We start from the raw sequence: 27,304 nt of genomic DNA, 5'->3' as shown, positions 1-27,304 counted from the left end.
CCTTTATTTTAGGAGTATTGTTTTCCCTAAAAAGATATGTTTATCTGTTAAGTGTGAGAAAGGGTAGAATCAGGACGTCAAATTAGATCATATTTAATCCTATTTCACACCCTCTGCTTACTATATAGACACAGGCCCAAGCCTGAGTGGAGCCCAGGTTAGGTAAAGCCTGGAATGAAAAAGGGAGTAAAATCTGAGATAGATTCAGTAAATAGTCATAGCAGGTAGCAACAGTTGACAGTTGAACCAAATTTTGTGGACAGGACAGGAAAGAGCAGATTCCTGATAAGGAAGTGATTCTGACACCAAATTTGGCACCAGGTATAAAGAAGAAAGTAACATTAGAAAATACTTAAGGGATAATGGTAAAACGTGTTAGTTTTGTAAATAACTAAACTTTTTTTTTTTTTCTTCCAATCTGATTTTCAAGGGCAGGTGTTTACCAAGAATTCCTTTCACTTACATAAAGATTCACAATCATAAGTCACACCCATCTTCAGATTTTTTGGCCAAGTGATTGAAGTTCGAGAAGTTAACAAGTAACTGAAAATAAGATTTTTAATGGACAGCCTGAGATAATCCCAGAAGTCATGCTACAATCTAGGTAAAACAGAGTTTATTCATTTGTGCAACCAGTGAAGCTTTCTCAAACTGCCCATGTTTAGTTGCTAGCTGCTTAGTTTTTAGGGAGGGAAGAGAAGGCATGTCATATACATTATAACAGAAATTGTCTCGAGGATTTGAAAGAGTCTTAAAGGTGAATTCTTATTCAAGTCTAATGATAATGACTCTTGTTTAAGGTAGGTGGTAATTCCACTTAATGAGAACATTTACCAATGACTGTCTTTCACAGAGTTCTTTTTAACTCCTCTGATCATTGCTTTTAGTATTTCTTCAGCTGTGACACATACCTAGAAATTTAATTGTAGTTGTTGCTAACTTTCAGGCTACTAACTACTGTGAAGAGTATGATCCAATAGATGTATTTCATTTCCTCCACTCTTTGGTAATTACTTAGGAGTAGGTTCAGGTGTACTGTGTACCTTGCTAGCTCAATGGATATATTCAGTGTTAGAAATGTACATGGCTCCCACACACTTACCTGCCACTTTTTGGGATCATTTGGCTTATCACGAACTGCACAGTTGCTGGGGAAGCAGCATTAGTTTTAAATGATACTTATTAGCCAGGAATTCCTCTTACTGAGGATAGAAAGTATTCTGGTAATATTCTAGTTCAAAAGCTACTCTTACAGTCTCTAATTTGGCCACCTCAGAAGGAAATTGCTAGCAATGTCCACAGGAGTCAGCTATTCATATCTACTTTGTAGTTAAAGAGTTAGAGAAAATCTGGTCAGTACACCAAGAATGAAAGTTAGGCTATTCTTCAGCCTGTTAATCAGACATATGACCTCCTCTTAACATGTGCTCTCTGAAAGATTTTTGCATTTCTTAACATATTTTGGACCAAAGTTAATCATAAGCCTCCTGGACCACTGAGGTGCTATGCAGTAGCCTAACCAGCAGAAGAAAAGAATTCATTTCAGTTCTTTCTGAGGAGTCCTGACAAGGATGTGAGGGAAAGTATCAAATAACCCAATAGGAGTGGGTCTGTGTGGGGAGAGCGTTGGTGATGAGAGCCTGAAATCCATCCCATTGGCAGTTCTGGTGGAGGTACAGATCTAATGCCATGGATAGAAGAGCTGCACATTGGAGAAGTGTAATAGCTCATGGTTTCAACTGAGAGATCAGTTTGCACTCAGAAACTACTCTGTGATGTGAAACAAGCAGGTAAGTTAGGATGATCAGGAGATTTGCTTCAAAATGCTCCTGGATCCAAACAAAAATGCTAAACCAGATGTACCCAAAGCAAGTAAGAGTTAAAAGTACATTGCTCTCTTTAGATCACCTGTGCCTGACTGGCCTCAGAAGGAAAGGGTGGAAAGAGGTATACCCACATTTGCCGCATTTCAAAGAAAGCTAGTTTCCTGTGAAAAAAGTCAAGACAGTGTTTCCCAGCAACATTTCTTACAGCTTCTACACTGACTTAAAGTGGTAGTATATGTAAATAGAGAACAGATACCCTGTAAAGTCTTCCTTTTTAAACTGGAACTAAAATTATACACAGGCTGGTCTAGTCCTTGATACCACTTCTAAGCACAGGGTTATATGAATTTGAAAACTGAAAAAAAAAATTATGCTTGGTTCTTTTTCATTTTTGGCCCCCCTCTCTCAATTCACTAGAAAAAGTCACATTAAAAAAAAAAAAAAGGCAATCGGATCATGATCACAATGACTAATCCTCAAAATAACTTAAATTCCTCTGGTATTAATTGAAAAGGATTTTAAGAAGATTAAAAATATTTTCCATCAGGGATGAAGTGTATTTAATCTTTTATTACAAAATCTCACGTTCCTTAATGTCAGGTTAGAACGACGTGGAAAAAAAAGCCTAATGACTTATATCTAAGTAAGCTTATTTTCCTGAAATTTGCCACTGTGGGAGTATAACATGCATAAATTGGAAAAATTGTTAACCACTGTTTATCTGTGTCTTTTCTGAGTGGGGTTAAATCTATACCCTCTCCTAACTCCCACTGTACCTTACAGCAGGATTAGCAAAAACTGAAGCATTCTGCAAAGACCAGGAGTGTTTTACTCCCAGATACAGAGATTTACAGACTAACGATATTAAAATGAGTTAGGCAAACTTAGAAAGTCACCTGTTCACTTTGTGGTTTGGAAGAATCTTCTAATTCTAACCAGTTACCCTCTTTTCATCTCATCTTAGACATACAGTCAGACTTGGTAGCAAGATTTGGGAGATTCAACTGTATTAACTCCTCAGGCTATGCAGATGTCAAAAGGCAGCAAAGCTTTTCTCATATATACTCTGTAAGTTTGATGTTGAAAGATGCCAAGAAATGGTTTTATGAGCATATATTATAGACAATGAGCCTCAGTGAGCCATACTTGAACATAGCACTTTTCAAAGTTTTATGATTTGGGGGAGGACAGGAAAAAACTAAGGAAGAATGGCAGAATGATGTCTCTTGTTTTGTAAATCCCAGGGTCCATAGTGTGGGTCAAAACTTACATTGGGTTATTTCCTATGAGCCACTACAAATAAATTTAATTTAAATTGCCTATTTGTCCTAACACTTAAACCCCCTTGGATCTGAATGGAAAGAAAAAGGTAAAAAACGTTTCAGAGCTCAAAGATGCTCTGAGACTACGTTCTACAAAATGCAGGAAAAAGAGTCGAGTTGCAAATTGAGCAAAATAAAACAGAAACAAAGCATAAAAATCCTGTAATGAATCACACAGGCAAAATAAGTGATCTCATAAAGCTGGATTCTAACTGAAACATTAGTAATGAAAAACCTCTCCAAATTCAGTGTTAAGTAGGGAAAGATTAGCAATCAATTTTAAAAGTCAATGCTTTGAGTTCTTGTTTTTCCTATGTATCTAATAATTGTTTTTAAATCAGGAGGACAGAGACAAGAGGAGGTGAGCAGGAATGTTGTTAGGGCAACCAGAAACAAAGTAGGAGCTAGAGACAAAGGTTAGAGAGAATGGTGGAAACTGGGATGGAATGAGAAGACACAGCTCACAGAGAAAAGAGATGTGCCCAACCCAAGAAAGAAAATGTTGTGGGAAAAGGGCCTGCAATATGGAAATGTCATATAAGAGAAATACACCCATTTGAATAAATGTAAAACTTACCAGAAATTAGTAACTTCCTTCTGCATTTTTCACATAGCCCTGACCATAACTTTTACACAGAGAAAAATTTTAAGTGGCCACCATCAGTGCTTCTAAGCACTATTAACTCCCTCAAGAGGTCTCCTCCAAGTCCTTGAATACCAAAGAGCTCTTGGGTCTTTCAGTTTGGGTTCAGGGTGTAGAGAATCCATTCACAAGCTCCTAAGAGAAATCAGTGAGAAATCATCTTCATAAGGTACAGTTTTTTTGTTTTTTCTTTCTATACAGTTATGTATGCAACAGAGACACAAGCCAATCTTCTAGTAACATCCTCAGAGACATTTTTATGAACTTCAGAGCAGGAAGTAAGTAATCTTTCATCAGGTACACTTTCTGACAAGGATATATTAATGCTTATATTTCCATGAAAGGATCTTAACAGGCTGGTGGGAAAACTAGCACTGTTATCCACAGATAACAATAATAGAAGCAAAAAAGGTAGCATGTCTTTTCAAGGTCAGTGAATCAGTGAAATAGCAATTTGTTGTAAGGCAATTTGTATTACTCATAAAATATACCTGTCTTTTTCTGCCTGGAGGATTCCTTTCCTCCTCCCAATTCATTTTTTCTCCCTATTTTTCTCTCTTGCTTTTTTCTCAGTTTATTTTCCTCACTTAACCTCTGACTTTCTCTGATGCTAAAAAAAGGACAAAAGGCAAAAACCTACAGGAACCAGCATAGTCAGACTCTTGTCTTTTACTGCCTTTTTACTGTCCAGCACTGCCTTTTAATATGTGGGAGAGAACAGCAGGGCAGATCATTTTATGCTGTATATATTGCTGACATGTGGAATCAGGAAAAACAGTCACACTCCTGACTTCCTTTGAGAGTGGCTCCCTCAGCCAGGAAACAATTCCCTTAATGAAGCAGCCATGCAGCACCAGGGCAGCCCAGCAGCCTTTGTTGTGATATTCAAATTTTGTATGCATGGCAGTATTTTTTACCAGCTCTACTCGTAATCTTGCTACATTTATAGGTATGTTGAATTTTCAGGTTTTAAATCATCACAGTAAAAAATAGCTCAGTCTTTCTCACTTATTTGCAAAAATCCCATTTTTGTCATAACTGTCTTATTTTAAATGTGAATGTCCCAGATTTGGGTTTCTTAACTAAAGGAGGAGGTATAATGTAGAAGATACAACAATTAAAACTATGTAAAATACACTTTCATGTCTCTGAATGTTTGTTTATTCTTTCAGCTGTTCTCACTTTAAATTCCCCAAATTAAGATATGAAGAACATGAAAGGCTCGGGCTATTCTGCCTTTCACATCATTAGATTGTAGTGCTGTTCTCGGGATAAGCTTTGTTGCTGTCTGATAAATATTCATAAAAGTCAATGAATGCAATTCAGCAGTGTTCTGTAATCTCACAAAATAAGTACTTCTAAAAAATCCTATCAGCTCTGCTAAAATTGTCTTTGCTTTTATACCATTTTCTCAGCTAAAAAAAATAGCAGGAGTTAAGCGTTATATTGTTATATATTACAGGCACAGAGTTATTAGAAACTTTTCTAAGATTGTGGGTTTTTATTCTGTGTGATGAGTAGTGTTGCAGAAGCTGATAGGTGTTGAAGCAACACCAAAAAATTAAGAAGCAGTGTAGGGTCCCTTAAGGACTGCAGGTCTGTGCTGTGCCTTGGAGAGTTAAATGATGTGAAGGGCTGTTTGGTTTAGGTGGGATGGGTATAATTTGCATAAAGCAAAATACAAATATTTGAATTCAACTAAAATATTATATAGACATTGTCAATATACTCTTCCTTGAAGTCTTTATTTTAGTGCTCCAAAAAACCATAAACCATGGGAGTAACTAATGATGGTAGTGATCCTGACATTGAGTCTCAGAATTGAGCTGCAGTGACTTAGCCTGTGCATATTTGATCACTTTGAAAAAGTTTTCCCACTGGTATGGTTCTCTCAGCACACACTTCTCTGCATACCAGCTCCTGCTGTCATCAGATCAAGGGTTTTTTGTCAGGCTGTACTTTTGTACTTGCATCGATTATGAGTTTGGCATTTGAATCACTCTTTTTTCCAGACCTGTTTAATACCAGAGATATTCTAAAGGCAAAATGCATTTGCAGACAAGATGAAATGATGGAACAGAGGAGCAGATTGTAGTGCAGTTCAGTAAATGACCACAGAAGTACCCTTGACAGAAGCATTACTATTAGTGCTTCTCCTCCAGTTCACTAAGGGTGAAAAAAAGAATATTTTGAGCTGGAGCATTTTGGGGAGTGGTCATTAAGGTGAGTGTTATTTTCTAGCTCTCTCGAGCAGATCCCAAAGTTTACCTCTAAGGTCATCCCAGACCCACCACTGTTCTCAAGCTAGCCTGCCTACTCAAGTCTTTTGGGAACCTTAGAAGATTATTTGAGTTGAAACAATGACGTTTACTTCACATTCATAGCCGTTAAGTCTAAACTATGTTTTGACCCCCATGAAGTATGGCCTGGTAAGCCACGCTGCCTCCCTGGGCATTTTTGTATTTCTCCCACAGAGGCTGGATGAAATGTACGACCCTGTTTTCCTCCCTGTTTCACGCCATAGCTGGGAAGATAAAAACCCAGCGGAGATTTGCCTCCTGCCTCCCCAGGTGACGGGGAAACTGGGAGGGAGGCTCCTGGGCTGACTCAGAGCTTCAGAGCACGGTTCCGAAGGGTGGTACCGGCACCCTCCTCAGAGCTACTACCGGGGGGAGCCGGCCAGGACCACCTGTCCCGGTGCCCCGGTACCCGCGGGGAGGGGAGGGGAGCGCAGAGCCGGCCGGGCCGCCCGACCCCCGCTGGGGCACCGGCACCGGCGGCCGGGGCTCCGGGCACCGCAGCGGCCGCGAGCCGCCCGCTCCGGGAGGCGCGGCGGGACCGGCAGCCCCGGGGCCCTGAGGCGGGCGGTGCCGGGCCAAAAGCGCCATCGCAGCGATCCCGTCAAAGTACGCGGGGGCTGCGGGGAGAGGGGTTTGCGAAGGGGGTGATTTCCCCGGAGAAGGGCACCCGTCGGGGCGCTGGGGCGAGGAAGAGTCCGGCGCCGCCGCCAGGCCGAGCCTCCCCCGCGCGTTGCAGGCCCGTCCCGCCCGCGCGCGTCAGGCGGGCGCGAGGCGGAGCTGAGGAGCGCGACGCGTGCCGGGAACGTGCCGGGGCCGAGGCGGCTGCGAGGACCGATGGATCCCGAGGGCGCGGTGAGGAGCCCGGCAGGGCCGCGGGGCCGGGGGCCGGGCCGGGCCGGGCCGGGGGGCAGGAGGGCGGGCGGGCAGAGGAGCCGTCCTGCTGGGGCGCCCCGGCTCGCGCCCGCCGCGCGGGGCCGCCATTTTGTCCGTGGCGGCCTCAGGCTGTGGAGGAGCCGCTGGAGGCCCCGGGGGTGCGGACACGGTGCCGGGACGACCGGGACTGGCTCGGACCTCACCGCACACGGGCTGCCGAAAGTACGGGTGCTACGGGAGTCCCGGGCGCTGGGTCCCCGGGCCTTCGCCGAGTTGGGTTCTCTGACCGTGGCGGTGCTCAGGGTAAAAATGAAAACAGCCATTCCACTAATGACCGGTTGCCAGACGCACTAAGTAATCCATAATAAATACTGATTAACATACATATTATTTGGGGAGACTGATAAAAAGGAAGTTTATGAAACGGTAGACAAGTGATGTGCTGATGGCACATATTTGGATTTTTAGACTGCTTTCTTATTGCCACACTGATGATAAGGTGATGATAAGATGATGAAAGAAGTGGTTATCACAATACAAATTTTAACATGTAACACTTAAAACTCGCTGAGATTCACTGTATTTACTAGTGTGAGTTCATAAACGGTGTGTTTAGTCCCTCACTTCTTCCATTGGTGTTTTTGCATTTGTGGCTTATTTTAACATGTCAGTTCTTAAACGTGTACGGAGAAAATGCACTTTGGGCTCTTTGAGTAGCATTCCCAGTAGGGGAGATGCACACTAGATTAGATTCTCTTGGACAGATCAGATTAACAACCTCAGGTTTTCCTCTGCCCCAAGTGTGTGTGTTTTAGTACATTCAGAAAGGACTCGTGTCTTCTCTAAAACTAAAATCATGTGAACGAAGCTGTATTTATTGTCTTTAAGGTAGCCACAGTAATAGCATTAACCCATTACTTAGAATTAGTAGGAGTAACTCTTAGGTAGCTAAAGAAGTATCAGATAATCCTGTTGGAGAAGCTGGTGACAAAACTGCATGGCTGCTTTCCAGCTATCATCTTCACACTTAGGGTTGACTTTGTAAGGCAGTATTATTTTGTGTTGAAAAGGGTTTACAATAAAATTGTTTCACAGTTGACAAGTGTAAGCATGCTGGAAGTTAAAACATCAGGCAAGCTTCACCAAATAATGGTTTCCAAGATATCCCGTTGTGTTATGTTCCTTTACTGGGGCAAAAGGAATCTGGTTGTTCTTCTGCAGAGGGAATTTCTGTTCAGACCGCTGTGTGCTGTGTTTGTAGGCCAAGAGGGCGTTGAATTAAAATACTGCTCTTCAAGACCTGTTTCATCAGGTGTGCAGAGCTTGTTGAGTTCATGTGGTGGAATTGTGGGTGCTTGGCACTTGGAAAATGAACCAGAGGCCATTGCAGAGAATAGAGTTACACAGATGTGTGTGAGAATACAGATTGAGTTTAAAATGTCCATTCTATATTGGTTTAAAATAAGGGCTTTCAGTAGATAGAAGTTATTTTGTATAATAGAATTGATAACCTGAGATTATGCAGCAGGGTGCTTTGCAAGTTGAACCAAGTCCAGTTTGGAAGAGTGTTTAATGTTGGACTCCAGACCAGTGTGTATTCACCAAGTTACTGAATTCGTTAAGATTGAGCTTGTGTTTAAACACTGAGCTACATTCTGAATAAAAATACATGGTTAATGTTCCGTATCTGCTGTACTTTCCAGAAAATTCCGTATGCATTGTCTCTGTTGAGAGTTGTTTCATTTGCTGACAAATAACATGTAAGATTTTGAAAATGTTTTCTTTTAATTAGCAGGCCACTGATCAGATGCAAACAGAATCTTTACCTTCATGTCCCAACACTGTGTCACCGGTGAGGTTAAACAATCTGATCGGTTCTCCAAGGTTTGGAACAGTTACTCCAAATCGTGTCTTTGTTGGAGGAATTGATTTTAAGGTATTCTTCCCTCTTCTCGCTACTAAATTATAATTTATAACTGTATAAAAATCAAGGGGAAAAAAGAGAGACACAGTAATATGTTTTTGTTTAGTTGGTAAGTTCACTTCAATAGCCAAACCTACAGCAGAGAATAAAGCTTTAAGCCTCAATTTGCATAACTGTCCTACAAAGTTGACTCTGTACACTCAGCTGCTGGAAGCTTTTGACATACCACTTCTTCAGAGTTTTCTTTTTTCAAAGGAGATAGCTTTCCTCATCAGCAGAGCTGATAGCAGAAAAGCATGTAGAAGGTTTTATGTATACCACTTAGTGTAATTTAATAAACTGTCACAATGTTTCCTATGGCCAGTGGAGCAAACATTGGTGGCTTTTTTTCCTCTCACACTTCTGATTCACACAAAGAATTACAGTGTGTGTAGTCCTCCCCATAGTAATTTTCTCAAAGGCTAGAGTTTGTTTTTAAAAGAAGTATGTAAGCTTCTCTGGGTAATTTGCAGTATCGATCTTAATTCTTAGAATGCTTGTGCCTTTGTGTGTTCCCTAAAATCTTTAAATAGCAGTGAACATTGTGCCACTCTTACCTTCTTCAGTTGCTTTTAACTTTTGTGACAAGCTTAAGGTTAAGGATTTTTCCTCTCTTCTCCGCTTTAGATAATTAATTAAGCCGTTGACTTTTGCAAAACATGCATGGTCTGCTTAGCTGTTCCTTTGTTCCCACCAAGAGTATCTTCCCTGCCTTAATCCTCCTAGCCTGAGACCTTCTGAGTATTGCCTCATTTGAAGAGGAACGAGAATTGGCAATTCACTCAGACTATTTTGCATAACAAACGCCAGAAATTCCAGAATCTTCTGGTTTATTTGGCTGAGATAATTCAAATAGAGGTGTTCATATTTTAAAATGTACAGGACCTTCAGTACATTTGGACTTTAATAAGGTGGCACAGTAGCTTTTTGCACTAATAGTAAGCAAATTACTGGAGCTAAAAGACCTCTCTTGCTCTTGTCTGTCTTCGCTGCAATTTCAAAGATTAAAATACTTTTCTGTCCAACATCAATATTTCTATTAATTATCATACTTATTGTTCTTTTTAAAGGGTCTCTTGACTTGATTCAGTTGCTGATATTTCAAAATTTATTATGAGATTTTATTTTCAACAGCAGTTTAAGCATGTTTGTAATCATAGAGGATGGAATTTTTTTCCAGAGAGGAGAGGAAATAGAAGGGATGAAACCTCTATAGCAATTTAAGTTGTTCATCTATTTGGTGTGATTCTTTATATCAAATACCACCTCAGATTTCTGGTCTAATCCTCATAGGGTTCATATGTCAGTCTTGAATTGCTTTCTATTGACAGTCTCATGGCAAAAAGTATTGAGGTTTTTTTTTGGGATACTTATTCAGGTCACCTGATGCAAAAACTGTTGACTTTATTTTTGTGAAAAACGGAAAACGGTTAATCAGCAAAAACTTACTTGCTTTCTAACAAGCTCTGTTATGGTTTTGCCATTTTGTCTATCACCATGGCAGTGATTCCTGTTTGTAAGAGGAAACACCTGGTCTCTCAAATTTAGAGAAACGATTCAGCAAGGGAAGCTACAGTTGGGAACATTTTCATCTTGGTCTGAAGAGCTCTTTCCTTAGTGCTAGTGCAGGCCATGTGTCATTGGCATAGGCTAATGCTAAGCCTTTACCTTCCTTAAAGAATCTGACCTTTGTTTTATCAAAAGCAGGATAATGCAAGTCATGGATGTATTTCTTGTAAGTGTCTAAGTATCATGTTTGCACAGATGTTTGCAGATTTCACTGTGTGTCTTAGAACAACATTTCCTTCTTATTCCTCATCAATGCACTGCTCTGCATGTAAACCTTTGTCTTTCCAAATTCATAGTCTAGTGTAGTAAGCCCTTATGTCTTTGGGTAGTATTGTGAGCACTGATCAATTTCACACTTGGATTAGGCACATAAACCTTTGAGGTGCTGGAGAGGATTCCCTGAATTGTATACAAACAGTCAAAGTCATTCACTTAGAAGTATAACAGTACTTGGTATACTTTAAGTTAAGGAGAAGTATAGATGAATGATGCATGCATGTAACCATGCTTCTCCCAGTGTTAGGTGCACCATTAACTAAGGGCTGTGTGGAGCAAAACTTAAAACTCAAATGTGGTGCTTACAGCATCACATGTGATACATGCTTACATTGTAAAAAAAGGTTCACAGAAGGCAGAGGAGTGTTCACAAAGCTTAGGTGAGCCTTTACATTAAAAAGCTGTTTTATTCCCTGCATGCTTGGAAGGGGGCAGTTCCTTCCAAGTTGACTTAGACCACTCTCCATTGAAATAACATTTTCTTACTCACAATGGGGAGTTCTTATAGTGTACTTGCATGTATTTTTGCAGATTCTTATGTTAAAACCACTTCAGAAAGAGGGCTCATGAGATATTCCATGGATTTGAACACTAAATCACTGTGGTTTAGGGGGATTTTTTTTTATTTATGTGACCTGTGTGTATCTATATGCTCTGCTGTGTTGCAGTTGAAAGTATGGCAATGATTTTTCGTACTGTAAACTGCTCTAGAACGTAATTAACAGAAACTAAAATTCAGCTCTAGTACACCTGCTTCAGTGATCTTAACTGTAAAAGAACAGTTGTTACATAAATCTACTGAGACGTTTCTAGAATTATTACTGAATAATTAATGCAGTAGTTAAATGGGCCCTGAGGCTCATACTTGCTCATTCTTCTGTCTTCATATGCAGGGTCATAATTAGTTTGTAGCAAACTTCATCCAAAGTATGTCCGTTAATAGTCTTACGGTAAACGTTGAACTAATTAATTGAATAACTATGAAAACCAACTTTTCCTTTTTTTTCCTCCTCTTGATTTACTGTGCTAGACTAATGAAAATGACCTGAAGAAGTTTTTTGCTCAGTATGGCAGTGTGACGGAAGTGAAGATAATAAATGACAGAGCTGGAGTATCAAAGGGGTTGGTATAGTAGAATAAGTGTATTGTGGAAATTGAAAAATAACAGAAAGCTGACTATAGTAAATTTGATTTTTTTTAATACCTCATAATATTTTATCATTGATGTTTCTGTTATTCTGTGTATGCAAAAATCTGTTCTTGCCCTTAAATATGTCTATATAAATGTCTCCAATTTGCATAACTAAAACTCTGTGAATCATGTTGTTATAAGATGAAGCTGTGTGCAGCTAGGACAAAATCAATAGTTTCCATTTTTTCAGGTTTTCTTAGTGACTATTACTTAAGTAGATTATCCTAGCAAGGTTATTAAGTTATTAAATATATTTATTTCTATTACTGAAAATCAGTATGGAAAGGAGCCTAAAGTGGAGGAAGAGCTGAGATACACCTGATTGTGCTGGAGTGCATGGCAGTAACAGATTTTTGTGTGAAGATTTTTGGGACAGCAGCATAGGGGACAAATCTGATACTAAATCACGATTGCATAAAACAGAGACTAAAACTGGAAGTCACCAGTAGGAGAAATGACAAAGAACAAATACAGAAAGATTAAGATTGCAGAGTAAAATTATCGCTGTACCCCAAAGGATGGTGATATAAATAAGATGGGGAAGTGCACTGCCAGAAAAGCGAGGAAAGAGGACTGAAGCAAAAAGCAATGTACATGAGAGTTCACCTCTAAAGTTCTCTCCTGAGCAGTAAGGACAGTTTTAATGCTGTCAGAGCTTAACCTGCTTAAGCTTAACCAGCAATTTATGTGCTGAGCTGCAGCTCTTACACAGAGTGCACTTGCATGACATCAGAGACTTGGTCCTGGATCTGTCACCAAGCCTCTTGCCCTTTTAGTAAATACCAAGAAGTGTCTGAGAATTGCAGTGTGTGTGTCAGTATAACCCATGATAATTGTGCAGTTGTGATTGCTGACATATGTCTCTGCTTGACAAGTGATTTTAAAAACTTAAGAGTTTGTGATTACATCTATTAGTTTTTTGCAGACAGTCTACAGAATGAAAAGTCTGGGTAAGGTACGGTCCCAGACAGGAAAATACTTTGTCTTCTTTGAACTTGGAAATATTTCCAGGTTTGTTTGGAGAAGACAAACAAGAAAAGCCCACAGATTTGAAAGTACAGCTGGTCAGAGATTTAATGAACCTCTATTTAAATTAGCATACAAATGCTCACAGAGAATGATACGTTGTATTGCAAAATATGATCTGCTGGCAGGAGAGGCAGAGGCTCATACCTTCTGTAATCTGACCCTAAGAAATGAGCTCTGACCCTAACAAATCATGTGTATGGAAATACTAAAAGTTTTCAAAAAGATATGAATTTAGAAAGTCACATTTAGTGGGGGAGGAAGCGTTTTTGGTTTTCTTACGTATGTGTTGAATACATTCAGATACTTCCTTTGCACTGGCAGCACCGCCAAGATTACTCTGGGAATGAATTGAGGGGGTTTGGAAAAGCAGGAGTTCTGAGTGGAGAGCCTGTTTGATTTATTGCAGCAGTTCGAGGAGGTATGGTAAAAGACACATTGTGTCACAAAGTGTAAGAATGGCTTCATCCTTGATCTCCACGGAACTCTTTTTAATGCTAATCATGGTAAGAATTGTTGAGAATTCACAGATAATGGCTGCACCACTGCTTTTTCTGAGAACTCAGTTTAAAATAGTGGATAGTGCTTGTGGCAGCGTAGAGCATTCACAGCTGTTGCTGAAGTAGGTGGGAGCTGTACTGTGAATTACAGTATAATAGTAACTTCAAAAAAATCCCAGGTGTCTCATCTTTGGTCACCACAACAAGTGAAAGATTTAGATCAAAATCCTTTTTTAATAGCAGTGAAGGAATTGAAGGCATAGGCTGAGTAACAGGAACAGCTGGCCATTCATGGTGATGTATTACTAGATAATGTATGTAATAAGGAAGATGTTAAGAATACAGTTGTTAGTTCAGTCTTTACTACTACAGTTGTTTTTTTACCCATTAGTTTACTTGTAATGTCACTTGTACTGTACATCAAGTAACAATGCATTGTGTTTGTAAATACAAGCTCTAGAGGCTTAGCTTCTGTCATTTTTGTTTAGGTATGGCTTTGTTACATTTGAAACCCAAGAAGAGGCACAGAAGATTTTACAAGATGTAAGTGACAGCCCCCATTCTGTTTGTCTCTTAAATGAATTAATTCATTTCATACTGGGCCTGAGTAGTCTGATCCTCTGCCAAGTTGCATTTGAAGATAAGTTTGGTCTGGTAGTTAATAAAATGGTTTAAAGAGATCTAAGATAAGATTTATACTGAACTATTCTGGAACTAAGGAAGGAAGGAAGTACTGTTTTTGACTTTGACACTGGTCTATTTTCTTAGTCTATGGTACATGTAGAGTTATGAAAATGGCACCTGAGATGTGCAAATTGCCTTCTCACAATTAGCAGGCTGGTTAAAATGTTGGAAATTCCAAACCTTTGTTTGAAGTTAGTGGGGTAAAAAAAGTGTGTAAGCAGCAACTTCTTGAGTCAGCTGGCTGTCTTCCCCTGGCTTTTTTTAAACTGCTTTATTTCTATGAGCTAAACACCAGTGGTACTGAGTACCATGTTGTAAATGATACCATTTTGTACCATTTTGCCCCTTTTGTAACTAGAATGTCTTACTTTGTGTGCTGTAAGGTCTTTAATTTAGATGTCCTACAGTTCTATCACCTTTTTAATCTTTGCACATTTCTGCTATTTCATGTTCATCTTAAGCTCACGTAGCATCTGTGTCTTTCTCTGTCTTAAGCTGAGTTTCTAGGCTTCAATTTATGTATGAAATAAATGGGGTTTTGTTTTATACTCTTGAATTTTGTTATATGAAGCTCTGATTATCCTCTGGTTTTTGTGTTTTGTTTTTGTCCTACTCTTCCATTTTAAGTAACATCTCCAAGACTTCCTTTTATGTTGTCTACTAACTATGTGTTAGTATTAAAAACAGACCTTGAGGTATTTCACTGGGTTCCAGACACATACCCTAAGGTCTGGTTTCAGCATAACTGCTCTCATGCTCAGTGTATCTAACCTAAGTTATTTTTCACTTCTCAGACACCTAGATCAGTGTAGAAAATAATAATGTCTTCTTTCTTTAATTCCAGGCTAAAAAACTCAACTATAAGGATAAGAAATTGAATATTGGACCAGCAATAAGAAAACAAGTGCGGAGTCCTAATGCTCGTATGTATTTTTACTTGCATTTGTGTATTGGCACAATGTGAATACAAGTTTTTAACCAAGATGTACCTGGTCATGCATTGCACTAATGCTGTCTGTGGCACATGCTCAGAATGATTTGCAGTGGAAGCAAATGCATGCAAGAGGAAATGTTGAAATATATAGATTTATGGTCTCTTGACACTTTTATCTCTCAATATTTGGTTTCTTTTACTTTATTGGAGAGAGTTACCTATCTAGAATAAACTGAATGGAAATTCAAGTTGCCTGGCAGAGCCTTAAATATAAACATTTAGTGTGTCTCACATATTCAAGAGGATAAAGCAGGCTCTGCTGGTTAGTTGCATTGTTATTCATTGATTTTTTTATGTTATTAAAATCTATCAGGATTGTTGCATCTTGCTTTCTTTGGTAGAAACCATAAGGAATGAGGTGATTCCAGTCCCTACTCTCTTCTCGAGCTGTTTGTTCTAAGATATTGAATGGATACTGTAAATGAAGGTTGTAAATCACCGACTTTTTAGATGAGATGTGTCAGTAGGGTCTGTGTGTCAGAGATGTAAAATAGGTTTCTTTTTTAAGTGCAGCAGGCAATGAAGTGTACTTTGGGACTTCACTTAGTATTTGTCCTATGGTACCCTTTGGAAGAGCTAGGAAAAAACCATCCTTTTGCTTGTCTTCATTCTGAGGCAAGAATACAGAAGAATGTTGGTTTAATTCTGAAGCTTTCTTTAGTTTGTCATGCTCTGTTAAAAGCAGTTTATGTGTGCACTAATGCTGTTGGTGCAGACACTCTTGCTGAAGACAGGAAGTTTGCCTTCTCCCCACCTCATGCCTAAGTAAGCCCTTTTCCCTTGTGTGAGTGTATGGGTTGTTATTTGCCATGGGGAAATGGAATACTTGTTCTAATTGTATAGTTTCTTTGCTCTAGAAATTATTCAGTATGATCTTTGCTCAGTCAACATCAAGAGGTTGTATGCTATTTTCTTGCTGAGCTTTGTTTCACTTTTCATCTTTGACTTGTACTTTCTCAGCTGTGTTGCCTGACTTGTGTGGCTTCCTTCCTCTGACTCTTCCAATGAACATGTATATGGGTAGAAAAGGGGCATACCTCTGTGTTTTGAGACTTGAGGCAACAGAGGGGTAAACAAAAATCTTAAAAAAAGCTTTTTGAGGAAAGCTGTTGCATTCTTTTGAGATCTTTATTTGTGGTCCTGTTGTCTCTCATGCCTAGGATAGATCTGTGATACAAGATCATAGTGACATCCAGACACATCCTAGGGCCTGGTTTCAGTCTGCTCTCATGCTCAGTGTATCTCAGTCACCAGGATGCTTTGTGCTACTGCAGCCCATCTTGGGTTCATGAAGCCAGAACACCTGGACTTGCATTGTCACTGTGGAGCTGTGGTTCCATTATATTTCACAGAATTAAAGAGATGGACAATATTCTCTTGTCCTCTGCAGCCCACATAAATAGTGCTTGTCTTTCATACTGTAAAGCTTTTAGCTCTTCTTTTAGCTCTTTTAGCATCATAGGATCATTTGTGGTAAGAGCTTTGAACATAACTGGGAGAGCTACTTGGTTTACTTTTCCCCAGCATCAAAATGTATTTTTTCATCAGTGAATTTTCTGTGTTTGATGGAGAAGATTTCCTTTTTCTTTGCCGGTGACTTATACAACACTGGCAGAAAGTTTGTGCAATGCAATTGGTAGGCAGCAGACAGGATTGTTGGCCATGGCATCGTGTTTATCTCCTCATCTGAAATACCAGTAAGTGCTGTTCTGGATTGCTTACTGCAGCTAAAACAGCCTTTAGTTTTCCTAACATGTGCTTAACATTATCCTAAGAAACATCTTAGCCTGTCTATGGATAATATTTCAGCTGTGTTGTATCCAGGTGTCTTAAGGCTTTTCTAGGAATTAGTCAAACTCTTACTGTCAATAAAAGCTCTTGAATCCCTGAGGGACCTTCTTGGTCTTCTACTGAGCATTCTGGTGATCTCTGCAGTGTTCTGTCTGTTCATAAAATGGCACTTCATGGTGGCTTTTACCTTTGCAAGGCAAGATGAAAAACTAAAGCTTACTTAGTGATATTGTTTATATCGTGTTCTTCCTGATTTTTTTTCTGTACTATGTTACTATTTTGTGATTTCAGCTTCAGAATTCCCTTTTTTTTCCTCTCCAGAAACCTCCCTATATTATATGTTGTGTTTGGTAATTTATATGGATGTCATCTTCTGCAGCCATTCCCATCTAGCACTGGAGACATCCTGTAGCCATCTGCTTTGTAATTGTGTTTGGGAGGGAATTGGGATGGCATTAGACACACTGCTTCATGTTTTTCCTTTGAATGCTTTCTTTCTGTGAAGATCAAAAGTGATTTTTTTTTCATGGTGTACACTTCTGAAAAAAGTTACTTGTAAATAAGTTTTAAAATATATTATTCCAGGTTCTGCTGTGACACCACAAGCTGGAACAATGTATGCAACTACTGCTGTATCACCAGAAGCTGGTACAATGTACTTGACCACTTCCAGTGGATATCCATATGTTTACCATAATGGAGTGGCTTATTTTCATACATCTGAAGTCTCTCCTGTTCAGCAGCCATGGCCAGTAAGGAATTTATTTTGGTATTTATGCTCTCCTATGGACCAGGATAACTGCAGTGTTTTCAAGTCCCTTCTACTTCAGTTTCTTCAGCTATGCCTCATGCTAGATATTTAAATGGCTTCCTTATATTAGACTATTTATTTTGTGTTGTTTTGTTTGGTTTTTTTAAATAACATCTCAGTTTATTTTGCTTCTACAGAGGACTTTTCCTATGGTGTGACCTACTGAACGGGATAGTTCATAATCAGTCTGGGCCTTGCCCCAGAAATAAGTTTTACTGTCTCTGGGTAGTGATGGCCCAGTGCTTTCTAGAAAAGTGTGTGTGAATATGCCAGAGACATTTGTTTGATATAACATAAGCTGTTAGGGATACTGGATTTGAAGCAGCTCAAGTGTAGGTTAAATTTTTGTCAATGATTTTTAAAGGGTGAGGGGTGGTTCAGCATTATAATGCACCAGAGCTGTGTGTAATAGGAGTGGTAATTTATGAAATTGCTGCATTAAGATTTGTAACTTCTTTTTTTTTGAAGTCTCGCTCTGTTTCCAGTTCACCTGTAATGGTCGCTCCACCTGTTTATCAGTCTCCTACGTACCATTATCAGGTATCTGTTTGAAAATGATTTTCAGACCATCACTAACCCTCCAGCCATGCAGTACTATTTGCAGCACTGTCTCAGGTCTGTTTATTCTTAGGAAATAAAAAGATTGTTCATAATAGTAGTCTGAAATGTATTTTAACTTCATTGAAGATTTTTCACTAGAATACAGTTTAATTTTTTTTATATAACTATGTGAAAGTTTAATAAATTACAATTTATTTTGTGTTGCAGGACAACTGGTTTATCATCTAAGCCAAAGTCATGCTCAGAGTAGGGCTGGTTAGATCAGGTTTCTTGGATACTTGTCTAGTTGGGTTTTATGATCAAGATTCCACACTGCATTTCTGAAGAGACTCTTCCTATACTTGACCCTTCTCATCATAAAAGATTTTTCCCTTAAAGCTACCACATTTTTTAGTGGTCCAGCTTGGGTGCATTGATTCTTGTGCTCTGAGCACCTGTGTTAAAATCTGACTTAAGTAATTTTTGAAGTTTTATGAAATGGTCAAGTTGGAAGCTCAGTGAAAATAGACAAAACCATGTTCCTGAATAAATCGTATTTCCTCTTTTTAGTTGAGAATTAATTACAGATTTGAGAATAATAGTATTCTATGTGTATTTGTTCTTCACCACATTAGTGACATCTTCATGTTCAATTTTAGGCACCAGCACAGTGTCTTTCAAGTCAGTGGCAGTGGTCTGTTCCACAGGTAAATACAGTTCATAGTTGCAGCATTTTCTATCCACTTCCCTCTCACTTAGTTTCTTTAGGTTACCAAAGATTAATTTGATACTTTATTTTAAAGCTTTTTCTCTTGTAGCAAAGAAGACTGTAAAATAAGCTCTTCTCTTTATCCTGCTTAAATCATAAAATTTATTAGAATAAATGTGTTTTATTTCAGTCTCCTACCTCTTCACCTCCACTCCTGTATCTGCAACCATCTGAAGTCTTTTATCAGCCAATAGGAATTAACCAGGAAGGTGGATGTCTATCTCCACCTCTCCTAATGGAAGCTGCAGTTCCTGAGGTATTTTAAAAATGTTTTAAAAAGTATACTGAAAAATGAATGCTTATTTGTAATTCAAAAATACAATCTTTTATTTTAAGCACTGGCTGTTAGAGCAGTTAGGTCAACTTTTCTGGTATTTTTGTTGTTGTTGTTAAATAATTTCAGGTGTCCTCAAGTTAGAATTTTTCTTCCTGTCTAGGAGAATGCTTTGATTCTGAAATATTTTAGGGAGTCACAAATGTATTACAGACAGCAATAGAAGGACTTGTCAATTGGTTTTGTTTGCAAGTAATGTTTAGCTAAAATGAGATTTCATTCTTTGGAATGTTGCGTTCAATATCCCTGAACCACAGTAGTTTCCTGAAGAGATTTTTCTGTGAGTAGAAGCTTGTTTCTAAATATTCTGATAATCAGAATTAATTAGCAGTGCTTTATTGTACTTTAAAAATCTCTTAAGCATTAGAATTATTACTGATCTAGAATCAAAAAATGTAAGCAAAGAATACGTAATCATTCAACCAATCTCTTCACAATTGGATATTAAAAATCATAGTAAATGGCTACAGAAAAACTGAATTACATACATTTTCAATTTGGTATTAATTGGTACTTCTCAAATATTCATTCCTCATGAACAAGGATGCCAAAATAGATGTTAAATTAGGATATCTAATTATTAATATTTTAATCAAGTATTGTTCCAAAAGTAAATGGGTATTTTATTGCTACAAGAGAAATTCCAAAACTGATATTTCAGACATCTGAAGTGGAAAATTCTGGCATGCTGAAGTAATTTAATTTCCCTACAAAAATATTGAACAATACAAGGCTTGGGTTACGAGGGATTTTTTCCTTTTTGAAAGTGCATAAATCTTGGTATTTATTTTATAGTCATAATCTTATTAACAGTACTATTTTACCTTCACTATTTCATGATTTTGATATAAAGGTGTACAGAGATCTGAAATCCCTGAGCACTAAGAAAATAGATGAAATTAGTTAAGGAATATTTGGATATAATGTGCTCTTGGTTTACAGGTAGGCAATTTGTTCACATTAAAGGAAGCAGTGTGTCAAATTTTAGAAGAACTGTGTAAAATTCCAATAATAGTCTGTATTACTTGTGTATGTAAATATTTTATTAGTCTGATACTGCTGGGAATTACATTTTCAGTGTGCTGATCTGCATGTTTAAACACTGTTCCCATTAGAGCTGAGTGAAATGGATTTGTAACAGAGAAGCTGCTGCTTCTGTCAAGGAAAGTGATTTTTGACACTGATTTAAGATAATGAAGTTTACGAAACTTTACAAATCCGTGGGGAAAACATAGATTTAAGATTGAAATTGTGTTTGTAAAAAGTCAATAGTTCAGATAAACATAGCCCAAAATTTGAAGTTTTACAGATTCTAAATTCATATGAAAGGCTTAAAAACTTAACATTGTGAAGCAAGCTTTTGTGCTAATTTATTTTCTTTTTTTTTTTATATCAGCTGTATTCTGATCATGGAGTTCAAACACTACATCACCAGCCCTATGTCCAGAGTCACATAGCCATGCCTGCAGCTGTGAGTATCAAACCAAGATAGTTACAGCAAGCACGGCAGTATTGCTGTCTTCTTACTTGAAGCAGTGACAGTAAGACAAGAAGGGAATGGATGAAAAAAGTCTTTTGTTTATGAAATGATAAATAAGGAAATGGGAAATGGTAGAGAGAAACTGAGATTTTTCTTATCTTGAAGTTTTGTTACAGAGGGACAAATGTTTATTTTGGAACTATTTGGGGAAAGGAAGAAGTCAAAACATGACTAGTTATTTTAAGACTGAGCTACAAAGTAAACTGCAAATAAGAAACATTTTAAGAGAAAATGGTGAACATCATTCAGGTCTTTTAAGTGGTGGTTACAAATCCTTGTTTCTTTGGGTCTTGACCATTAGGCTCATTACTTCAGCCTTAGAAAAGCCTCAGTTTGTGGAGAGGTGGGATTTTGAAACATGGAGAAGAAAAATTGTCCCAGTCAGTCGCCTCTGGGTGTATTCCTGTGCAGTTCTGATTTAGAAAGGCAATTTCAATATTATTTCATGTCACCTGATGCAAGTTGTTGAATTTTTCTGATTCCCAAATTCCAAAAATTCCTTTGGTTTAAGGTACTCTTGCCTAAATAAATAAGGCTGTTCACATAAAACAAATACATATGTAAAAATATGTCAGAACTGATTTGCCTGATGACAGAGATCTGAAGTTGTCAGTAACTATTACACTTGATATTACACTTGATATTACTCTTCTGTGAAAGGTACTTACTCAGCTGCAAGTAGAAGACTAAACATGAGTAAATAAAAGCCATGTTATAAGTGCTCTTTTCCACATATTTTAAATTTATTTTACTTTTCTTAGCATTTTCCCGGACTGTTGTGTAACAATATGTACTAGGTATTTCCAGCAGAGGGGGATGTAACCCAAGTGTTGTCCTGGAATAAAGTGCCCTATATTTCTTGTTCATTCTTTCCTGTTTTCTCAGAAGTCTTGTTACCTAGAATTGAAAGCTTGCTCTGTTCAGGTCTCAAGTAGATTTGCAGATAGTTAAACCCTTCCAAAGTCTTACTGAATTCTGATTCTATTTGTTACAGCTTGGTGCTGAATAGTCTTTGGATTTTAAGTTTTATTTTCATTAGCTTCATTTGCTAGTAATTAGTAGTTCTAAAATATAGCTCTCCTTTTTAAATTTTCATATTACCTTTTCACATACCCACTTGGAGTTTGAATATGTTTCCTAGGTAATGAATATGATCAGCTTGCATTGTGTCTTTCAGTGTGGCTGAGCTCTCATCGATGATTGAAAAAGGCAAATGTTGTCAGCACACTGCTATGTGTTGGGCAAATGGCTGTGGTATTACCACCTGCTCCCCAGCTGCAGAAGGCAACTGCCTGGTGGCTGCAGTCTTCTTAAAATACCCCCACAAATATAGATGCTGCTTGAAAACTGCCAAGTAGTGGCCACGTAAAGAAAGCAGGTGCCTGAAGTAATGGCTGTACATTGGAGGTCATCTGTTAATTGCCTCTGCTGCACTGTGTACTCCCAGTGCAATTCCTGGGCTTTGTCCCAGGAGCTGTAAGTCAGGTGGTGAGAGTAGGATGTTACAGCTGGTATCCAGATATTTTTGACAGTTGGAGACTTAGAGCTTTGAAATGCAGCTCACAGCACATCATTTTCTCTGTTCTACCATCAGTAGAACCAGTAGTAACTATTGAGTTACATTGACAAAATGCTAATTTTTAGTACAGAGTTTTTAATAGTGCTAAATGAAGATTAGACAGCATCCTCCAACTTCCAAATAAATTATTTTGAGATCCAAATTTGGTATTGATTAAGATCAAGTTTGAATCAAAAATAGTCATTCCCTCCTTGTGATTATGTGTTTGCTAATGATGTTGAATATATTTACTTTAAGCTTAATTCTTTTGGCAATTAGTAGCATGTTGTATTGATGAGCATGTGGAAGTGATTTCAGATATTTACATCTATACAGATGGATAAGGCTGACATTCATTCTCAAAGGCTGCCAGGTGACACATTTTTTTTAGGAAGTGAGAAGATTTCTCATCTCTACTGGATGTTTCAAATCCTATATCATCTTCTAATATGGAGATAAATGTTTGGATGCTTCCAAAGGGCATGTGTTAAATAGTGTCTGGTAGTAAAAGTTACCTGAGCTATAGTAACAGTGGCAACTTGAGGGAGGATTGAAATTTGTGATCTTTGATTTCAGGCCCAGGACAAATATCTGTGAATTAAGTTTTGATTTGGTTAAGTGGTTATCTTAAGTTCTGCAGCACTGGCCTAGTGGATGTTTGTTGTATATTTTGTGTGTATATGAGGGGGACCCCTGAGGAGCTGAGCACACAATTGCAGTCTACAGAGAGTGAGCAAAGAGTAAAAGGTTCTGGCACATGGACGGAGTGGATGGGTAGGGTTTGTTTTATTTCATGCTTTTAGCTTTTTTTTTTCCTTATCTACCTTTTTGAGCTGCAGTGTCCCCTTTGGGGGGTAGGCGTGTCTATCATAGTTACTTGTCTATCATAGTTACTGCTTTGCCCATAGTTGGTGTCAAGCAGTGTTTTTGGGTGGCATCAACAGTACCAGACAGTAGAGTGTCATTTGTGCTCTAGTTCATGGATGTTTGTGTTCAGATCATAATGGTGCATGACAGCCTTTGGGTTGTGAGTGTTCTGTAAATTTAACTGAACATAGCACACCATTTTTCTCTGCAGTTAAGAGTAATAAGGGAAGATTTGTGTTCAGTGTGTATAATAACATATAAATATACATGTGTTTGTAAATGTTTGTGTAGATACACATGCAGGTAGATTTATGTAAATCGTGTCTTTCATAAGTTTGGGTGTAATCATTTGTTATCATAAGTTATTTTATACCTGTACTGCATGTTATTGTCTAATATTCCATCTGAAACAACAAAAAGTATTGCTGCATGTTTTCTGTATAGGTAAGTGAAATTGAAAGAGGCTAAGTCTTTTGTTAATAGATATGTTAGCTAAGAAATGTGAATCTAAATTTCTAGTTATATGATTGCCAAGAGACTTGTCACCAGCTGCAGCTAGGTCTGTTGCCTCTAAAATGGCTATTTTAAATTCCACTTGCTAATTTGATATTAACATGGCAAGGTACAGGGGGTGTATGCTTTTTCTCATGTTGTTTCATTCTGTGTTCTCTTTAGAAACTTCTCTTTCTCTTTTCTGTTTGCTCTTCAGTTGAGTGGGTTTTTTTTCTTTTGCTTTCTCTTTACTTGATGACCCTATGGTGCATTCACTATTAAAGCATTTGGGCCACTCTAGTCTGTCTTTACTGATTAATTTTTTTATTATTTTATTTTTTTTATGTCCAGTCCTTCCTGTGTGGCTGATTTCCATCATCAACATAACAGTCAGCAGCTGCCAGTTGTGGAATTTGGGGTCAGTTGTTTCATTGCAATGCTTGCTATTTATGAATTAGTGAATAATACAATGTGCTCAGATCTGGTGCACTCTGCAGCATCACTTACTTCCTGCAGTTTGACACTTGCTAATAATTCTCTCTTCATAAAATGAACTCTGTATAATCAGTGTCATTCATTCCTGGGATGGTAATGTATATGTAAACTCCATAATCATTTTCATTTAACTGCCTGAATTTTATATGGGATTTTTTTATGCTGTTTTCCTTCAACAAGAATGAAAAATTCACTACTTCTAATGTATGATTTCTTTGTTTCTGAAAACCGTTTTAATTCCCTTTTGACAACTTCTTCCCTTTTTCTCCCTATTTTGTGCAATTTACAGTAGCTAATGTTTGTGAGGCTATACTCTGGCAGGTGTTCAAGCATGCTTTTACTGTGAAAATGCTGCCTCCTTTTGTTGCTTAGATTTTTTTAAAATTAAGATTTTGATGAAAGGAGGCTTAGGGAAGAATACATGTTTTGCACATTTTAAAATTAGAGTCAATTTCTTACTTGATAGCCTTTAAACAGCTCACTGATTTGTAGCAGGGCCTTGCTGTATGTTAAGATGTGACTTCATGTCTATGTTTGTGCCTGTATGATTTATCCCCAGCTGTGGTTTTTAAACAAATATTAGAAGCCTGCCAGTGTAAAACTGAGTGTAATTTTCTCAGTAAACCAAAGAGAATGTGTTTGTGTCCTACCCACACTAACAGAAGTTTAACTAACTAAAGAAAAAGAGAAATACATTGGATAGAAATTCTGTAAAGCTGGTATGAAAACTAAAGAGCATGGAACCTTGGAAGTTTTGAAAAGCAATGCACAACATGATGGGGGAGTTAGTAGATGATGGAAAGAGACTGATATCTTGAGATTATAGTGGGCTGGATATCCTGATAGAGGTGTATGAACTGTAACTGGTTGTTTTAGGAAACTGAGAGTCAGAAGAGAGGGTAAAAAGTAAAATTTAACAGAACAAAAAAGAAAGTGCTAAAATAGGCCTGGAATAAGAAATAAGGTTAGAAAAAAGAACAGATTGAATCTGTCATATGACATAGTTAAGTAAAGAGTAAAAGAAATGGGCAGTGTACATTTGGGGTGTAGAGCAGCTGAGATAAGGAGACTGTACGAGAATTTGAACTTTGGAAGAAGAAACAGAGTAGTACAAGTATTCTAAAATCTGTTTGTGCCAGTACCTAAAATGGTAGCTGTGTTTTCTGCATCTTGCCATCCTTTTGTCAGCAGCTAGTGGCATACACTGACAAATTCTGTAAGCACAGTCCATTGCCTCTCAGTTTACAAATAAAACAGCCTTCAGTTCTTTAGCTCAACTTTTGTGTCAGCTACTAAAAATTTAATGTAAACTTTATTATAAGTACCCATAGTAAAGCATTGCTCTAATCTACATTACAGAGAATGCTAAAGTAAAAAAAAATATATAGAATTGGTTACATAGTTTTTCACTGTACACTTTGTAAAAATAATTTTTCCCATCTAATTATGAAGAAGATACAATTGCTTTAATAACTTGATATAATTTAGTAGGACTGTATGAACAATAAACAAAACCAAGGGATTTTTTTAGTAAAAGAATTCTGAGCTAATTCTAAGATTCCATGCTTGTAAATAGAGGAAGATATTTCCTGCCACTGTGGGCTTCATGACCTAGGTGCACAATGAAAATCTGTTTTTCCTTTTTGAACCAAGTCTGTCCAGCAATAGTGGACTGTAACAATTCATTGAAGCATTATTAATGCAGTAAATGGGACACACTTTGGAATGGAAGAAACAACACAGCATTTTCCCCTCTCTTTAGGAATTGAGGTCCTATTCTGTGAGAAGAAATGTTCTGCATCATTCGTCTGTGAGTCTGAAACCTCAGTATGCATGAAGTCATCGGTTTCCTCCTAGAAAAGATTACAGAATAGAAGATTTTGCACTACCTTCTACAGATGCTGTAAAACACTGGGATTTTTAGCCATGTATTTTGCTAAAATATCTATCACAGAGAGGCTATGTTGTTCCTAACTTCTGACTTCCCTGCAGGTTCCTCAGTTAAAATACCACTACTTTTTGTCAGGTAATGACATGAAATTTTGTAGTTTGGTCAGGTAAAACCGCGTGAAATAATAATTTTATCCCTGCACTTCCTTTTTTAAGAGAAACCCTGTTACAGGACAAAAGGATGATTTCTGAAACACAGCCTGCTGTATGTATTTCAGGTACTAACCCAGATTGAAAACCAGCATACTTTACTAAGGAGATAATGTCACCTTGGATTTCTGGGTTACATGAACTTTAAAGATATATTAGTTACAAGGCTGAACCCATTTTGCCACATACAGCACTTTCGTACTGTGGATAAAATCTGATTTTTTTAAATCTATGTGAATTTTATTTCCATTCCAAAACAATTTGTCTGGCTTATTTTTTCTTGCTATCAGTATTCTCTACTTTTATAAGGTGTTTTACCTATGTGTCATTTTAGTGTTTGCAGTAATAACTTTCTAAAATAAAATTTGGACCCTTAGTTTAATAATGATTTGTTTTCATCCTAATATTTTTCTTGAATACACATTTGGTTTTATAGTATGTTTTTAGCTATTGAAAAAGGCAAGAAGACTACTTGAATTAGAAAAAACATTGAAACTTTCTCTTTGCCTCTTTGGTGTTTTCTATTGTCTGTATGAAAATAAGGAACTCTCTGGCAGTATCAGGAATTGAGATGAAGTACTATTTTTTCCTTGATTTCAGGAAAAAAAATTTTTTTGGTGGTGGGTTGTTTGTGTGTTTGGTTTTTGTTTCTCCTCTCACCTCCTAGGGTTCCTTCTATTCATTACAAAAGTCAGATTCTCCAAAGGTTGAAAATACAGCCTATGTATTTACAGGAGTGCAGGGTATGGCTATGAAGTCTTTATTCTTTGTATGTAAAATATCCTTGAGCTGTTCAATTTTATCTGTTATGTACTAATTTGGGGGTTTTCTTTTTGTGC

At 37.8% G+C, this 27,304-nt stretch overlaps 1 protein-coding gene across 4 annotated transcripts; it reads left to right on the top strand.

Annotated features, from left to right (window-relative positions):
• The first annotated feature begins 449 nt into the window (after positions 1 to 449).
• BOLL (boule homolog, RNA binding protein) lies at positions 450 to 26,227 on the top strand. 4 transcript variants are annotated; one of them, XM_083865513.1, is made up of 13 exons: positions 450 to 604; positions 3,993 to 4,069; positions 8,757 to 8,900; positions 11,803 to 11,894; positions 13,979 to 14,033; positions 15,019 to 15,097; positions 17,545 to 17,711; positions 18,239 to 18,310; positions 18,970 to 19,017; positions 19,210 to 19,335; positions 20,810 to 20,884; positions 24,222 to 24,288; positions 26,128 to 26,227. In XM_083865513.1, the coding sequence occupies exons 3-12, from the start codon at positions 8,772 to 8,774 to the stop codon at positions 24,237 to 24,239; spliced, it is 861 nt and encodes a 286-aa protein (XP_083721639.1). In that variant the 5' UTR covers positions 450 to 604; positions 3,993 to 4,069; positions 8,757 to 8,771; the 3' UTR covers positions 24,240 to 24,288; positions 26,128 to 26,227. The 4 variants fall into 4 exon arrangements, with proteins under 4 accessions (XP_083721639.1, XP_083721638.1, XP_083721637.1 ...); XM_083865512.1 differs by having other exon boundaries at positions 1,663 to 4,069; XM_083865511.1 differs by having other exon boundaries at positions 450 to 1,790.
• Positions 26,228 to 27,304: the final 1,077 nt, after the last annotated feature.

The sequence above is a fragment of the Zosterops lateralis genome (assembly GCF_965231275.1).
Source record: "Zosterops lateralis genome assembly, chromosome: 7".
In the NCBI taxonomy this organism is placed as follows: domain Eukaryota; kingdom Metazoa; phylum Chordata; class Aves; order Passeriformes; family Zosteropidae; genus Zosterops; species Zosterops lateralis.
Note: the sequence above shows the minus strand (reverse complement) of the source record. Positions and strands in the feature narration are given on the sequence as shown.

What these genes read in the sequence shown, in the direction of transcription:
- BOLL (XM_083865514.1), top strand. Translation starts at nt 8,772, where the DNA reads ATGCAAACAGAATCTTTACCTTCATGTCCCAACACTGTGTCACCGGTG. An exon ending in CTGTTCAGCAGCCATGGCCA is followed by an intron (nt 17,712 to 18,238) that starts GTAAGGAATTTA and finishes TTTTTTTTGAAG; the next exon opens with TCTCGCTCTGTTTCCAGTTC. An exon ending in TGGAAGCTGCAGTTCCTGAG is followed by an intron (nt 19,336 to 20,809) that starts GTATTTTAAAAA and finishes TTTTTATATCAG; the next exon opens with CTGTATTCTGATCATGGAGT.